This window comes from Maniola jurtina, chromosome 8 (genome assembly GCF_905333055.1).
Source record: "Maniola jurtina chromosome 8, ilManJurt1.1, whole genome shotgun sequence".
In the NCBI taxonomy this organism is placed as follows: domain Eukaryota; kingdom Metazoa; phylum Arthropoda; class Insecta; order Lepidoptera; family Nymphalidae; genus Maniola; species Maniola jurtina.
In genome coordinates, this window is record NC_060036.1 from 2,761,392 (window position 1) to 2,779,732 (window position 18,341).

The 18,341-nt window shown below is 39.5% G+C and overlaps 1 protein-coding gene across 2 annotated transcripts; it reads right to left on the minus strand.

Moving 5' to 3' along the window:
• Positions 1-2,115: 2,115 nt before the first annotated feature.
• Positions 2,116-10,378, minus strand: LOC123867512 (2-acylglycerol O-acyltransferase 2-A-like). Of its 2 annotated transcripts, none has more exons than XM_045909579.1 (5): positions 8,436-8,697; positions 7,121-7,348; positions 6,368-6,811; positions 3,399-3,598; positions 2,116-2,700 (listed from the first exon to the last, which is right to left on the minus strand). In XM_045909579.1, the coding sequence occupies exons 2-5, from the start codon at positions 7,297-7,299 to the stop codon at positions 2,543-2,545; spliced, it is 981 nt and encodes a 326-aa protein (XP_045765535.1). In that variant the 5' UTR covers positions 7,300-7,348; positions 8,436-8,697; the 3' UTR covers positions 2,116-2,542. The 2 variants fall into 2 exon arrangements, with proteins under 2 accessions (XP_045765535.1, XP_045765534.1); XM_045909578.1 differs by lacking the exon at positions 8,436-8,697 and adding an exon at positions 10,203-10,378 and having other exon boundaries at positions 2,117-2,700.
• Between the last annotated feature and the right edge of the window lie 7,963 nt (positions 10,379-18,341).

An 18,341-nucleotide genomic window follows, 5' to 3' on the forward strand; every position in this document is an offset into this window, starting at 1 on the left:
AAATAATAATTCTAAACTATAATTGTGTAGTGTAAGGTTATTTTTAAAAATTGATTTGAGTTGTCAATAATAATATAAAATTATTAATGTATCTAATGCAGGTAGTTTGATAAAATCGATATTTGGCTCATTCGATGTCATACAATCTGTTGCTAGGAGGCCAACAAGATTGAACTTGCATAAATACGGGTGTTTCGAAGGTTTTAGTTTAGTCTCCTTCTGAGATTCGGAGCGATATCGCATATTTTCGGTATTTGGATTGTGAACTGAATAATTAGATGTTGTGATAGCAATCACGCTCTAATTAAATAATTTATTTTGGCACTAGTTTTTTTAGATTAAAACTCTCGGATAACCTCTACACATTGAACCTGGTGTTTTTGTGTTGGTTTTGAGAGAACATTCCAATAATTCGATAAAAATATTTAAATAATACCTGCTTTTCTGAGTGACGCCAATAATTCAGAAGCGGGACGTGTCTCACGTTGTCTTAATTTCGCTTTGGTATCTTTTTGTAAACAACCCACATTTGATTAAAATTTTTATTGAGTTTGATTTGGTGATTAAAATTATTAGTTTTTTTTTTAATAATTTAGTCTTTTGTGAAGTGGAAAGTAATTTGCAATAAATGGTTCAGATTTTGTATACATCGAATGAGAAGTTAGTCGTTTAGATTTATTGTTGATTTGATATTAAAACTGAGAGTTCGGCAGTTCAAGGGTAGGTTTTAATGATTTAACGGAGGGCAGGATAGCCCATGATTTGGATTTGACTTAGGGCAAGGAAGCCCGCGACTGACATGACAAGATTGATTAGAAACACGAGGACGTGTTAAATTCAGGACGGCCGAACTGTAAGGTTATTTTTACCTCTACACATTGAACCTGGTGTTTTTGTGTTGGTTTTGAGAGAACATTCCAATAATTCGATAAAAATATTTAAATAATACCTGCTTTTCTGAGTGACGCCAATAATAGGTATATACCTACCTATTTTAATATATAAAAAAATATTATTAAGCCTAAGTAAAACATGCAGTCTTTGTAAATCAAGTACTTACCGTTCCCGTCCCAATGAAAATTTTACTAGTAATTTATTATTTTTAAGTATATAGGGTGTGATTAGAATGCTAACGAAAACTTAGCGGTATTGTTATATTACTTAAACACAATCCGATACCAATAACTATTTGCTTTATACTTGTTTTAATGATTTAATATTTTTCATACCTGCAATGTATAGCCTGTAAGACTCGGGGCATCTATCTACGCAACGTTCGTTAACCTCTAACGTCATTCAATGGGGCGCCCGTATAGCTATATCTATGGTCCCCACCATCTGAGATTTGATTCATGAAATAGTTAATATAATATAAGAAAACGCAAAGCATCTAGGCATAGTTGTTGCGTCGTCTGCGCTTTACATCTACTTTTTTAACTTTTGGGCCTTGTCGCCTACTGTGGGTATTGCAAAAATATTAGACGATTCAAATACACACCTATTATATAAAATAGCCCTTTTCTTATTCTTATATACGGAAAGGATAACAATCTTTGTATTACCATTCAATTCTACGTGATGCATTAACATAGTAGGTATACAAGGTCAATCGGAAACTACCCACTCATCGTTAAAACAACTTTTATGGGACCAAGGACTAACTAAATTGTGAAAAAATCTTTTAGTCGGAACAGTCTAAGATGTTGTGTTGTTATATTGATTTTATTGTGTGGAAAAGTCCCATAGTATAGGTACCTTATTCAGGGATTCGAGTTAATTTAGGGCGCTCTCTCTTGCACATTGTATAGTAATGAAAAGGATGCACCATGATTGTCACTGGTTAGGAGTGACGATTCCTTAAAAAACCGGTCAAGTGCGAGTCGGACTCGCATACGAAGGGTTCCATACCATTGTACAAGATATACCTAAGGCTTTCATCTAGGACACTACAAGTTGATAAGGGACTGCGCCATTTATATGTGATTTAGTAAATTAATTTTTTCGTGAACACATTTTAATTTTTGTAATGTTTTACCTACCTACAAATCTACGGGTTTCGGATTTTTTCCTTTACTTGTGCTATAAGACCTACCTGCCACATGATACCAGGTTTACGAGAAGTACCCTACAGGTTTTCTTGACAGACGGACAGATGGACAGACAGACAATTAAAGTAATCCTATAAGGGTTCTTCTTTTCCTTTCGAGGTACGGAACCCGAAAATTGAATGCGTTTATGGTAGCTTATGTCCATGCCTTCCACCCGTGCGACATCAAGATAAAATTAATAATATTTTAATTATATTATAATTGAACGTAAAATCAAAAACAGACCGCGACGTCTGTACCGCACGAGTGAAAGATGAGACCTTTAGGGTAATGTTTTGTGGAGGAGACTGATATTTTGGTCGCAAAGTAAACGTGCCTTACGTCCGTTATTACTACTGTTAGCTTGACTCCCTGAACAAGGTGTAGGACTCCCTTACTGAATGACCTTGTTCTACTACAAACTTTGGTGCTACTACAGATATAACCTATGTGACTTATGTAATGACAAGTTTTACTTTTTCGTGGTCCTTCAGATATTTACTCTTCTCGGCCTCGAACAGCGAGATGAGTCTCTGAGTGAATTGCGCGTGTACTGCGTCCACCTCGGCGTCAGTTGGCTCCAAATTCCTTTCTATCTCCATTGGCTCACCAACTGAAATAACATGTTTTTTATAGCAACATACCTATTACTGTTATGTCGCTTCAAACAATTGTCATTTTCTTTAAAGCCGGCTCTACACTCGCACGTGAAGTTGCACCGTTATTTCACGCCGTGAATGTATGCCACGGTCCACGCGTGAACTGTGTCCCTCCACACTTGCAAGTCTTGTTCGTGACGTTGACGATGCGTTCACGTTCGCGCCGCAAACCCTTTGTCTGATCGGGGAAAAGCGCGAAGCGCGAACGCGAAGGCGTGAACAACATCTACACTCGTGATTCGCAGTTGTCGCAGGCTTTCGCGGCCGTTCGCGCCGCGAGTGTAGAGCCCACTTAACGGTGAAGGAAAACATCAAAGGCGTGTGGAGTCTGCCAATTTGCAGTTGGCTAGTGTAATGGACTATAAAATGACTTAGTAGGTACACATTTGTCATCCTGAGAGGAGACCACGATCGTAGTCTCCCATCAGACCAGGACTAAGCTAATTACAAAATATCCTAACTGATTTAGCCGCTCTGAGCATTTTCGAGCGACACTCCAGATGGAATATGCTCCGTGCTGTTGTAACGGGGATTTTTGTCGAAATAGTCGGAGAGCTGGTAAACTTACCCCTCGTGTTAACACGACCTCACGAAGTAGGTATATAATTTAATCGTAAAGCAACAGTAAACGAACATGTTTGACTTCACTCACCGACAGTCGTGATCGGCGATCTCAGAGGCACCACCCCAAAAGAGTACTGGAAGACGCCTCGACCGATGGGGAACATGGGTGAAATGCCGGTGAGCTGGCGCACTTTCTCCTGGAACTTGCGGAGTAGACTGTCTTGAGGGTTGTTCGGCGGTCGGAACACGTCCGGTTCACCGAATGAGAATACTGGGACCAGGGGAGCTCTGAAAGTGTACGTAGAAAAAAAATTCTAAAAATAAATAAAACAGACTTCAATCAATAACCACAAACACTAAAAAGTAAAAAATAATTTTTGTTTCTAAAAGATATTCATCAGATCTTCACCAAATTATTATGGGACCACCTGCGAAGTATACACTTTCAAACAAAAAAAAAAAAAAATTCCAAATCGAACGCAATAAGGGGGCTAAAGTATTCGCTAAGAGTCTTGGGAGGAGCCATCTGACGAAGTTGAGAGCATCGGATGGCCGAACTGTTGCTTCAAAACCAGAGGTGCTAGCTGAGATCGAGCAGTTCTACGGGCAGCTCTACTCTGCCCATGCTCCAAAACCTGCACCCACCCAAACCGCGAACGACAAACGTGCGAGACTTGTGCGCCACTATACCGATGACCTCCCGGATATCGACGTAGGCGAGATTAGTATAGCTCTCGGGCAGCTGAAGAATAACAAAGCCCCAGGTGATGACGGTATTACAGCGGAGCTCCTGCGCGCAGGAGGAAAGCCAATTCGCAACAAGCTTAAAGACCTCTTTAATACCGTCATCAAAACTGGCATAACACCTGAAAAATGGAGTAGAAGTGTTACTGTGCTCTTTTTCAAAAAAGGAGATAAAAGTCTGCTCAAGAACTACAGACCAATCTCACTTCTAAGCCATATTTATAAGCTGTTCTCGAGGGTGATTACGAATCGTCTCGCCCGAAGACATGACGAATTTCAGCCTCCGGAGCAGGCGGGGTTTCGACAAGGCTACAGTACCGTAGACCACATCCACACGCTACGGCAGATTATACAGAAGACTCAAGAGTATAATCTACCCCTCTGTCTAGCGTTTGTGGACTACGAGAAAGCCTTCGATTCCATCGAGACTTGGGCTGTTCTGGATTCATTGCAGCGATGCCAAGTCGACTGGCATTATATCCAAGTGTTGAGATGTTTGTATGACTCCGCCACCATGTCCGTCCAAGTCCAAGACCAACAAACCAATCCAATCCCTATACGAAGAGGTGTGAGGCAGGGAGATGTAATATCCCCAAAACTTTTCACCAGTGCCTTAGAAGACGTATTTAAGGAATTGGACTGGAAAGGTCGAGGCATAAACGTGAATGGCGAAAATATCTCACACTTGCGATTTGCGGACGACATAGTTCTATTGGCTGAATCGCTGCAGGACCTTGAGGAAATGCTGATCGAGCTTAGCTGTTCTTCCAGACGAGTAGGTCTTGAGATGAACATAGACAAAACGAAAGTAATGTTTAACGAGCACGCTATCTCAAGACCCGTCACCGTCGGGAATGTTAGCATCGAAGTTGTTCAAGAATATAACTACCTCGGCCAGATTATACAACTCGGCAGGAACAACTTCGACAAGGAGGCTGACAGAAGAATTCAGCTGGGCTGGGCAGCATTTTCAAAGCTACGTCAGGTCTTCGAATCGTCGATACCGCAAAGCCTTAAGACTAAGGTCTTCAATCAGTGCGTCCTACCTGTGATGACGTATGGAGCAGAAACGTGGACACTGACAGTTGGCCTCATCCACAAACTAAAGGTCGCTCAGCGCGCTATGGAGCGAGCTATGTTGGGTATCACTCTCAGGGATAAAATCCGGAACGAGGAAATTCGCAGAAGAACAAAAGCGACCGACATAGCTCAAAGGATTAGCAAGCTGAAGTGGCAATGGGCAGGTCATGTCTGTCGCAGAACCGACGGCCGTTGGGGCAGACGTGTTCTGGAGTGGAGACCGCGTACCGGTAAGCGCAGTGTGGGACGACCTCCTGCCCGCTGGACCGATGACCTGAAGAAGGTGGCGGGGAGCGGGTGGATGAGGAAGGCGGAGGACCGTGTTTGGTGGCGCGCTCTTGGAAAGGCCTATGTCCAGCAGTGGACGCATACAGGCTGATGGAATGGAATGGAATTTCCAAATCGGTCCAGGCGTCTTCGAGTATTCGGGAACATACATAAAAATATTTAAGAAAGATTCCGACGAATTGAGAACCTCCTCCTTTTTGAAGTCGTTTAAAACAATGTTAAAGAAGTTTTGTGGATACAGATGTTGTCTGGTTAATGTACGTTTCGTTGCTGAATCTGAGTGACCGCATGAACACTGATAAGAAGGTCGTCATCATGATCAACCAATCGCCGGCCCACTACTAAGCACAAGTGTTTAGGCCATAGTCCACCACGCCGCTGGCCAAGTGTGGATTGGCAGACTTCACACACCTTTGAGAAATGGAGAATTCTCAGGCATGCAGGTTTCCTCACGATATTTAAAAAGTGATAATTTAATGCTTCAAACGCACATAACTCCGAAAAGTTAGTTAGAGGTGCCCACCTGGTATCGAACCCTCGACCTCCCGAATAGGAGGCGAACGTCTTAACCACTAGGCTATCACGGCTCATGAGCCGTGATTGTCTAGAGCCTTCATATCCGTTAGCTTATGAAATAACGGATATGAAGGTATGAATAATGATGGAGTGATAATAGTACGTAGATCGGCATATCCAAATGATGACGGCTATTTCTGAGTAACTGCTATTTCTGGTCCTACCTATTCTTAAATCTCAGTCAGTTAATTAGGAAATAAATATGAAGCAGGCACAAAATATGTACTTAGGTACTAAACCTGTTTCTGTTAACGTCAATCACTGATAATGAGGTTAACTTAACTACATTGTATAGTTGTGCATGAAATTAGCCTGTGTCAAACAGAGCTAATTAGCCTTTGAATAGGGAAATATTGACTTAAAACTTACCCAGATTTCATAGCAACTCGAACAAATCCTTTCCTCCTGCTCAATATGACTTTATACTCTCCAGGATGCGAGTCCAACGCCTCTGCAGCACCGCCAACGATCAAGGCTACACATTTCCCTTGATGCTTCTTCTTATCCAACAGATAAAGCAAACTCTCTTGAGAAGACGCACAGCTTCCCAGAGCAAGAACCAAATCTCGGAAAAAAGGCACTCTAAAATGTCCAGCCAACGTAATCATATGGCAAGTCATTCCTGGGAATACTTTGTAGAAGCCCAAAGCATTTGTGGCAAAGGCCCCGAAAGCTCCAGAGCATACCACGCCGTGAGGGAAGCAGGCGAAGAGGTAGTTTCTAGAAGGATCCAAATCTTGCTTTTTGACGAGTTTGATTGGGAAATAGTCGCGGTAGTAGTTCCACCAAGACCAGTTTCGAACCCATTCTATTCTGTAACAAGAAATAGGTGTTTAACCTGTAATGTATGTGTTTTAGAACCAACAGAAGACAGTATAAGGAGGGAGGTACCTACCTACATAATATAACTAATGTGTTCCCGCAAAAGCCCTCGCTCTAGCAGAATGTTAAGTTGTTATTAAATTAATGCAAAATCAAGCCTCTTCATCATGGTAAATTTTTGACGACCAACATTGATGAAAGTTTAAAACTGCTAAGTAGGTTTAAGAGAAACTTCTTAATATTTATAATGAGGAATTAGGTATGTATACAGAATAGGTAGTTTTCTTGAATCCAACTTACTTTCGACCACCTCTATGGCAAACATCGAGATCGTTTAGCATCCAAATGCCATACAAAAGCGTTAGCCACCAGAACCCGGAGTATATGAGTTGTATGAAAATCAAAATGGCTGCCGCTTCCCCGAACAGCACTAGAATAATCCAGGCCGTCGCAGCCAGGGTCTGGAGACGACGAGACATGGGCAGGTGGAGGGGCGCCCATTCTATTCCTAATGCTTCTGAGATGTAACTGAAAATAAAAAATACCGGCCAAGTGCGAGTAAGACTCGTGTACCTACTGAGGATTCCGTACTCGGGTATTTTTTTCGACATTTTGCACGATAAATCAAAAACTATTATGCATAAACATAAATAAAAATCTGTTTTATAATATACAGGTAAAGCTCTTTTATATGATACCCCACTTGGCATAGTTACCTTACTTTGAAAATTGAAACACATTTTTTTTTCGGTGATCGGTTTTCGGATTTATTCCTTTACTTGTGCTATAAAACTTACCTACCTACCAAATTTCATGATTCTAGGTCAACGGGAAGTACCTACCCTATAGGTTTTCTTGACAGACACGACGGACGGACGGACGACGGACAAACAGACAGACAACAAAGTGATCCTATAAGGATTCCGTTATTCTTTTTGAGGTACGGAACCCTACAAAACGGTCAGGTGCAAGTTGGATTCGCACACCAAGGATTCAGTAAGTCCCATCATGCAAGAATTAACACTTTTTGTTCCCAGACCTAGCCCACCGTGTTCTCGTGACCTCAGGGACAGCGGGTCATAAAATAGCTGTTAATGACGGACAGCGTCATCTATAATAATGTGATTTAGTAAACATAGTATTTTGTTGTAACACTATTTATCACTAGCACCTAACACTAGTTATCTTACTTTGAAAATTGTACTAATACTAATACTAATTATTATTATTATTTGTTCATGAACACGTTTTAATTTTTTTGTGATGTAACCACAAATTTACGGTTTTCGGATTTTTTCCTTTACTTGTGCAATAAGACATTGCTACCTGCCTATTTCCAGGCCAATGGGAAGAACGCTATACGTTTTGATTCCCCTAGTCTTGACAGACAGACAATGAAGTGAATAAGGGTTCCTTTTTCCCTTTTGAGGTACGGAACGGAACCCTAAAAAACCGGGCTAGTGAGTCAGACTCACGTACCGAAATTCCATACCATTCGAGGATAACGTAGTGGACTATGGCCTAAGCCCTTCTTATTCTGAGAGGAGACTCCTGCTCAATGGTACGCTGGCGATGAGTTGAAATGATGGTGATGATAGCGTTGCTTATTGCTTACCCTATGGCTATGTCCTTAGATATGTCTATTTATATCCGTTGCCTTATCAGTCAGTAACATAAATAAGTAAGTTTAAGGTGTTCCCAGTTTCCTCTGATAACCTTATCAAGAGTATTTTCACCAGCGATTTATCAATATTACAATTTCTTATTCGTGTTTCGTTTTACTACTTTGTCGTATAAATAAATCTGATAAAATGTTTTTGTCAGATAAGAAACCAATCAAAAAGATCTAGGCTACCTTTACGGTTCCGTATAAAAACAAGGAACTTCTGAACATGGTAAGCGTGAGACGAAAAAAATGGGAAAAATCGGTTAAGTGCGAGTCGGATTCGCATCCATTGGTTCCGAATTCCGTAGGTAGGTACCATTAAACAAGAAATACCAGTTTTTAATTTTCATGGCGGCCATTTTGAAATATTTAATATTGTTGTTATGACGGCAACAGAAATAGGTAGGTCTGTACACATTCTGTGAAAATTTCAACTCTATTACGATTCAGGAGATACAGCCCGTTGACCGACAGACGGGCTGACAGCGGAGGATTAGAAATAGATGTGGTAAGTAATAGATAGGGTCCCGTTTGCACCCTTCGGGTGCGAAACCCTAAAACATGGGTTTTAATAACGTGTATAGGTGGGTAAGTTTAGGACCTCAATCAAGACGAATTTATTTCGAAATCTGATCACCTCAAATACCTACCTACCTACATAATTCAGGATTGCCTAGTAAGAGAGAGTAGGACTTTTATTAGGAATTTAGGCATATCTAGTTTGGCCTGAAAACTTTAGGCGAAGACGAAGTTTTGACTTTGGACTAAGCATTCTGATGGGCCTTCATTAGGATGGTTAGACAATCGTCATTTGATCTTTACACCATCACTTACCATCACTCTTAGGTACAAGACCTAGTCATAATAAAGTTACTAGGTAATTAGGTAGGTACTTACCTACTTATTATCTAAATAGGTAGGTATATGTATAAGCAAAAAGAAAAAGGGTCTGATTGACTGATTTATACCTAAACACACAGTAAACTACTGGCTACTGGACGGATCGGGCTGTTTGGCATGCAGATAGCTATGATGCAGACTTTTGAAAATTCAACCCCTAAGGGGATAAAATATATAGGGGTTTCGTGTAGTCAATAACGAATCGTAAATTCCCAAGTAGGTAGCATATAAGTAGATAATAACTGTCGTATTTAAATTTTCCAGATAGTTTTTACGTAGTAGGTAGACCCGTACCTACCTCCTTACGCGTAGGTACGAATATTACCGAAATCACAGCTACTTACCACAAACTAAGTTACGAATGAATATTCCTGTCCTAATGAAAACCGAAACCTATACCTACTTAGATAAAAATCAACTTATTTTCTACTTATGGGTATTCAATTCGATCTGCTGGCTTACCTATAGATACACATGGCCCACCGATACCTATTATGAAATAAATAATAAGTAATACTCTAGGTAGATAGCTACCTCCCCATCACTACCCATGTTATAAATGCGACAGTGTTTTTATATTGGTTTGTCCTACAGTCACGACACAACGGATCGAGCGACGTGATTTTGCATTGGCACCTACCGACTATAGATAAAAATGAAAAAAGATATAATGGTAAATCAAAGAGTTCCCATGGGGCTTTTAAAAACTTAAATTCCACGCGGACGAAGTCACGGGCGTCATCTCTTTTGTAGGTACATAAACAATTAGGCAGGTACCTACACTTATCTACTTAAGTTTTAATGTAATTAACTTACTGAAATGTTCCTAAAATCGTATCCATTGTGCCACAAGCGTGGGACGCCGATAAAAGTGAATCACACGCACAACCACACAACACAGAGGGTTAAAAGCAACTAAATTGAACTAAATATAATCTTATGATGATTTCTGTAGTAGTAGGTATGTATGAAGTATCCTTATCTGTCGTACAAACTACTGTAACGCCACACCGCCTCAGCCAATCGCAACGCGCCAACGCCAACCAGACTATCCGAGTCAAGCCGAGCCAAACGCCGGCCAATCATAGCCTAGCGGCCATTGAACGCCAACGCCAGCGCCATTGACAGCCGAACGCCACTCAGCAACAACTGCCGAACTGCCTTCGGTGGGGATAACGCCATATAAAGCCATGCGAGCTCATTTTTAGGATTATTATTGTATCGTACGCATTATAAGCTGAAATACTGCCGGTCTCTGTAAATAAGTGTAATAAGTGTGTAATAAATGTGTAATAAGTAAATAAGTGTAGTAGTAACAAATATATGAGAGTAATTATTAGTGTGTTGAGTGAAGTGATAAAATAAATTAGTGCGATTATACTGATTTGCTCTTTTTATTTAAACCCACTGTTTCATCTCAGAAGTGGGATTAATAAAGAAAGTTATGATGCATAATCGCGCCAATTAACGATTCGGCAAATACATGTCGGCTACTTTGTTCCTCCGCAAGAGGGAAACGAATCACCGTGTAAAAAACAAGCGACAATGGAGATCGTCCACTTCTGGGGCCCGGAAGGTCCTTAGAAGAGTTTTGAACCGGAGGTACATTCATCTGCAGCGTGCATGGTTTCTACGCCCGATGGCAACCTACCCTCAACTTCTACGCGTAATAACTAAGGTATGATCCATCCATTATTCCATTTCAAATTTTAATCCCGTTTTTAATGATATTGATGCATAGTGTAATGAGGTTGATCGTGTTTGTAACCTCTACTGATGAGATGACCGTGAAAGGTTAATATTGCTAACACCCTGTTTGAGGTTATGAAATTAGTATTAGGGCACGCGGGTTATGATAGGTGGTCATTATACGCTCGCGGATAGAGTGAATGGTTTGAGTGATAGCTGAAGCTAAAAATATAACTATAATTTGTGGCATATCTGACCGTCAAATAAAGGTTTAGGTTTAAAGACGTATTCTCATAAAAAAAGGTCATTTACATGAGAAAATAAAGTTTACAATATTCGCCATTTAATGAAGTACTCATTCAGCGCATTTGCTGAAGTGATTCGCATTACTCATAATGTGAGCAGCTAATTATTCAGTTTTAAATGGATTGAATGAGTGTACATTTTTTTATGTGTGCAGGTATTTTGTTGTACAGTTTAGCTCCTTCATAGGTAAGGGTTTTTCTGCCATAAATTGTTCTAGTTTTGGGTAAGGCAAGGTAGCTAGCTCGACGAGTTTTAGTTTTAATTTTTGTGAATGTAATATTCGTGTGTATTCTTTTATTTACAGTTTTCCTAACAAAAATACACGTGCTGTATATATATAACTGATGAAATAAAGGCGGTAAATACTAATGCTAAAATTTCAACCAATTTATTTAGTCAACTTTTTATCGAATTAGGTAAAAACCCGCTCAACCATCCACTTTTCACGTTGCATCTCGCCGAGATACCCGCAATTTGAATTCGCAGTTTAATTCTAGAGTGCTACCGGTACGAAAAAGTTAACAAGTAATTCAATAAGTTAAATAGTAAAAAATAAAAACTCCCGACTGCTGTTTGCGCTGCATATTTTTTCGGCTCTTACATTAAATTTTATGAAATCCACCACATTGATTGTTTAAAGAATTTTACGTATCCATTGACACACACGCCATCAAGACGAATGACGTATCATTTATCAAAATCGGTTAAAGTTGTTGAGAGGTTATGAACTGACACAAATACATACTGATTAAACGCCTAATCCCTACTTTTGCAGCAATTAATTTAAAAAAAAAAAATCTAGTATATCGGATGGTAAGAATAGTTCTCAGACTACCCGCAAATCTCAGCCAGTAGTTTTTTTTAAGAAAACAAGCTTTGACGCTATTAGTGTTTTATTTGTACAAGAGTCAGTCTAAGTAGAGTGTAAGGTTCTATGTAGGTTATTTTTATCGCGTCGTCGGTGATATTCCCGCTGCAGTCATACAGACAACATGGGGTACCTATGAATTATTTTTAATGGTACAATAATATCATTTACGTCAGAATCGGTTGCTGAACAGTTTCAGTGTGCTCAAACGCTGTTTTGCATATAGCATGGCGATCGCAATTCGAATATAAAATTGAATTATTTTATGACGTTGACTTTTGAGTTTCTTGTGAAATTGATTTTCATGTGGTTATATGATTTTTATATAATATGAATATAGATCTTCATAATAGGGGCAGACGTACTTTATGAATCGACTGGGAGCTACTTGTAGTCAAACAATAATATTGTGCTTATCTTTCTTTTCTCGGAATTTTTGGTGAGTTCGTGAAGTGCAAACGTCATCGCCTACGATGGTCACCACTGATGCTTTGCTGTGTGCTGTGTGCCTGATGCCGAGCGCGTCACTGCGAGGCACCACATCGTGGCGCGCTAACGATGCAGGGTTGCAGCCAATGGGTATCTATAAGCCGCCGCATTGTTGCCTATTTGGGGTGATATAAGCGCTGTTAAGCGTTTATGCTGTATGGTATGACTGTTCTTTTATTTTTACTAAAAGTTAGTGTTTATGAAGTCTGTACGTGTTGTAACTTGTAGTTTAAATCACATTCTTTGAATGATTGAGAGCATAGTAAGTAGATCTTACTCACGGCTTTGGAACTGTCTCGTATAATATACAAGCCAGTGGCACAGCGTATAAAAGAGTAAATACAAATAGGTAGTGTAATGTAGGCAGAATCGGGCACTTGGAGGAAACGTAATAATAACTATTACCAGTTAGATATCCTTATGATTTTGATAATGCTTTTGTTATTTTAGTAAAAAAGTAATGCTTGTAGGCAGCATGTAGGTATGTTACGTACTTTTACCAACAAGCTTTCAATCGAGTCAATTTCATCATTCTACCTTAAGATTGTCGGTCCAATCATAATGTAAGTAGAAAGTTCAAGTGGCACTTTTAACTATAACCATGATTTAGCTTTGTGCCGTTCATTGTTAGTCAGGTGGACCGGACGTACCGTAAGAATTTGCACTAAGCCGATAGACTGACGTTTTACATAATATCATGAGTTCAGTTGGTGTTAGTATGCCTGCCTGGTCATGTAGCTTACATAGTAGGGAATAGGAATGGAATAGAAAACTGTTATTTGACTGATGATCCTGTATTACCTAAATTCAATCGTGAACTGTTTTCGGAATTACATAGATGCCGAAGTGAAGACAGTAAGTAGCCAAGTCTTACTTTCTGCCGCCAAGTCTTACTTTCTGCCGCCAAGTCTTACTTTCTGCCGCCAAGTCTTACTTTCTGCCGCCAAGTCTTACTTTCTGCCGCCAAGTCTTACTTTCTGCAGCCAAGTCTTACTTCATGCAGCGAGGTCTTATTTTCTACAGCCAGGTCTTACTTTCGGTAGCCAAGTTTTACTTTCGGTAGCCAAGTTTTACTTTCGGTAGCCAAGTTTTACTTTCGGTAGCCAAGTTTTACTTTCGGTAGCCAAGTTTTACTTTCGGTAGCCAAGTTTTACTTTCGGTAGCCAAGTTTTACTTTCGGTAGCCAAGTTTTACTTTCGGTAGCCAAGTTTTACTTTCGGTAGCCAAGTTTTACTTTCGGTAGCCAAGTTTTACTTTCGGTAGCCAAGTTTTACTTTCGGTAGCCAAGTTTTACTTTCGGTAGCCAAGTTTTACTTTCGATAGCCAAGTTTTACTTTCGGTAGCCAATTTTTACTTTCGAAAGCCAAGTTTTACTTTCGATAGGAGTACTTTCATCTCGTTGCTCGTTGAGAGATCTCCCTGCAAGGATTTAAGTGAGATTCCTTTTCAAGTCAGAGTAATAGCATTCACAGCTTCACGAGAAGCTACTTCCTTTCTACAAGCCAGTCTGTTGACGGTTTTTCTTTCAAAAATGTCTCTAAAGTAAAACGTGGAAAAATAGTACAACTGAAAAACGATAATAATTTATAAATTAAATAATGTTCTTTTGTTTCGTCTTGGTTTTAAAGTAGATAAGATTGCAGTTTAGATCACAGACCAATAGCATTGGATTAGAATTTTGTAGAATTCATACTGACCACATTTTGTAAAACCATTTTGTAAGACAGCGAAAGGATATCGCTCATCAGTAGTATAGGTACAATTTGATTATTACAGATGCTTTTGCAAAATTTGTTACTAGCCGAAAACGATCAGTTTCGTAGAATATTATACATAATTTGGCTTATTTGAACATCCTAGCAAACTTATAAAGTGACTATAAGAATGCTTTTACTAGTAGACATTTTAGAGTTTTCGAGTGTCGACTGATTAATAGTTAGGTATGTTTTGACCTCCATGATACTACCACGAGCCAAGTGCCTAGTCAAGCCAAGCCAAGCACTAACCAGACCCTGTTAAACGCGTTGTGCCACAGGCCCTAGCGAGACTGCGAATAAAATGATTGGACAAACTGCTTACTTGATATTATTTGGACTACTGACAATACTCTCAAAGAATGTGCTATCCATAATTTGGTATTTACCTAGGTCACGATGCCATGTTGCTATTAATTTAAATTAGTAAACTCAGGGAGGTTATGCGTAACAAGCGATAGGATAAAGCTAACTAGATAATGTAACTGACAAAATTAATATTTCATTTAATTATAACAAAGGAATTTAGTTATTTAGTGGCAATTTCCCACAAGCATTGCGACAAAAGTAAACACTGATAGCATTTACTCAGGTTCATTTTCGTAACCAAGCTGGTAGGCATTAAGAGAACCCGCAGTGTTAAGGGATTTCGAGGCTACAAAGCTTGTACATGCCTGAGCAGACTCTTTAAAGCCATATCACAGCGCCTACGGTTCTTATATCCAACAGTGCTAACTGTTCCGATAAATAACTTGAAACCGAAGACCTTATTGAGCTATTGCCTACCAGAAAGCTAACCAAGCATTTTCCCATTGCGGGAGCAATTCATTGTTTCAGGACGGCCGAATGTAACGCCACACCGCCTCAGCCAATCGCAACGCGCCAACGCCAACCAGACTATCCGAGTCAAGCCGAGCCAAACGCCGGCCAATCATAGCCTAGCGGCCATTGAACGCCAACGCCAGCGCCATTGACAGCCGAACGCCACTCAGCAACAACTGCCGAACTGCCTTCGGTGGGGATAACGCCATATAAAGCCATGCGAGCTCATTTTTAGGATTATTATTGTATCGTACGCATTATAAGCTGAAATACTGCCGGTCTCTGTAAATAAGTGTAATAAGTGTGTAATAAATGTGTAATAAGTAAATAAGTGTAGTAGTAACAAATATATGAGAGTAATTATTAGTGTGTTGAGTGAAGTGATAAAATAAATTAGTGCGATTATACTGATTTGCTCTTTTTATTTAAACCCACTGTTTCACTACAAAGTTTAGAATTAACGCATTGTCTTATGCTGTTCGCACATTGTGGATGCACTGCACGCGTCGTACGCAATCTAGGATGACCGGACTAAAAGATGACCGGCACCCAATTGATGAACAAATCTCAGTTTTATTTAATTAGGCACTAACTTCGGCTTTTATCATATTTTTCCTCGAAGCGGCAACACTTACGCTTCTTTGAAAACCATGAGTCAAGCACAACTTAACGTCGAATAAAACCCGAATGTACACTAATTAAATACAGACCTTATTGCTTGACGTTACGATTTTAATCACAAGTACAACAGCTAGCTAAGCTATCTCGCTCATAATTCGCGCTTAGGCAACAACAAATAGCGGGCAGACGCGCGCGCTATAATTGGCTGAGACATTTTCGCACTATTCAAAGCTCTACACTATTTCTACCATTCATCAATTTAATTTTTAAAAATAAAAAAATTCTGTGCAGGTACATCGGCGTAACTAACAAAAGTGTACTGTACACTTGTCAGGACTCTCGAGATATTTGCAGTATGAGCAATGCGACTCTGGCACAGCGCCTGAGTGTGCGGCTCATTCATAATGTGTAGTCAGTTTAATTGATTTGTCACTGTCACTATTTCTTGCAGCTGTTTATAAAACGTGGGTATTTACTACATCTAACGTAGGTACTATGTTCTCAGTCAATTATCTTTTCTTAAGGCGATTAGGAATAAATGCCATGACCTAGAAATCCTAGATTGACAGACTTAGAAGTATAGTATTATATTTTGCACTTACTTAGATCAAGTCTCAAGATACTTAGTTGTTTACAAGATGTCAATAATATAATTTATCGACTCGGACAGATTTAAAGACGGATGGATGGACTAAAAGACAAAAAACCCAGCCAAGTGCGAGTCAGACTCGCGCACCGAAGGTTCCGTACTCGGGTAATTTTTCCGACGTTTTGCAAGATAAATCAAAAACTATTAAGTATGCATAAAAATAAATAAAAATCTGCTTTAGAATATACAGGTACAGCCCTTTCATATGATACCCCACTTGGTAAAGTTATGTTACTTTGGAAATTGAAACACATTTTAATTTTTTTTTTAAATGATGTAACCACAAATTCACAGTTTTCGGATTTATTCCTTTACTTGTGCTATAATGACCAACCTACCTGCCAAATTTCATGATTCTAGGTCAACGGGAAGTACCTACCCTATAGGTTTTCTTGACAGACAGGACGGACGAACAGACAGACAGACAACAAAGTGCTCCTATAAGGGTTTCGTTTTTCCTTTTTAAGTACGGAACCCTAAAATATGGGATTTGTGAAATAAATGATGTTTTAAAAAAGTTTGCTACATAATATTAGCTCAGTCATTTGGTAATTAGAGATGGAAAGTCTTCCGGGAGTTTTGCACATTGGTGGTTTTATAGATTTCGATGTGCTCATTCCGAATTTTTATTTTGCCACCTCGTATCTTTGCCGCTCGCGCTGCCATCTTGGAAAAATGGCGTCCAAAAACAGTTTTTTGACTAGAACTTCTTCCCCACTCATTTTACGATAAAAATTGCTATGTAACAATTAAACTAGAGACAATTTCCTACAATTTATGTAGTCACATTTTTTTGTAGACACAATAGTTTTAGCGTACGAGCGCCACAAAGCCCACTTCAACACTAATTTGGGCTAAATAACTTATTTCCACACCACCATGTAGTACAGTGAGTGGCGCGTTTTTTTTTCATGGTATCTCCAGGAGACTGTAGTCACCTTCAATTTTAGCCCTCACTTCGTCCAGAGAAAACTAACACACGTCAGAATTCGATGTTGATCAGATGTCAGCGGAGGCTTAGTAATAAGGTCCCATTGGCATCCTTTGGGTTCGAAACCCAAAAAAAAAAGGCTCATATGCGCATGACATCGAAACTGCGATGCAGTATATTTACTTTCATCTCGAGCAGAATTCTGACGTGAGTTAGTTTTCTCTGGACGAAGTGAGGGCTAAAATTGAAGGTGATTACCGTCTCCTGGTGATACCATTAAAAAAACCGCACCACTCACTCTATCACATCGTGGTGTGGAAATGAGTTATTTGACCAAAACAAGTGTTGGAGTGGGCTTTGTGGCGTTCGTACGCTAAAACTATTGAGTCTACAAAAAAGGTGACTACATAATGTAGGAAATTGTCTCTAGTTTAATTGTTACATAGCCATTTTCATCGTAAAATGAGTCGGAAAAAAGTTATCGTCAAAAACTGTTTTTGGACGCCATTTTTCGCAGATGGCGGCGCGAGCGGCAAAGATACGAGGTGGCAAAATGAAAATTCGGAAAGAGCACATCGAAATCTATAAAACCACCAATTGGCAAAACTCCCGGAAAACTTTCCTGATAAGCCCCTCTTTGAGCACGAAATGACTGGGCTGTATGCCCAAACTAATTAAAAACCTTGGTGAGACGTAGGTAGCATTACTTTTTCGGAATATTAATTAGTTTTTGAACATTCCTATGTTTTTTAGTTAACAGACTGGATTTTTATTAAATATGTAGTAAGAAAAACAAACATTTTCTCCATACCTATATTTTTTAGAT

Coding starts and splice junctions, on each gene's coding strand:
- LOC123867512 (XM_045909578.1), bottom strand. CDS start 10,228: ATGGATACGATTTTAGGAACATTTCA. Junction 6,812..7,120: donor TGCCATAGAGGTGGTCGAAA/GTAAGTTGGATT, acceptor TTCTTGTTACAG/AATAGAATGGGTTCGAAACT. Junction 3,599..6,367: donor CGAGTTGCTATGAAATCTGG/GTAAGTTTTAAG, acceptor GTACACTTTCAG/AGCTCCCCTGGTCCCAGTAT.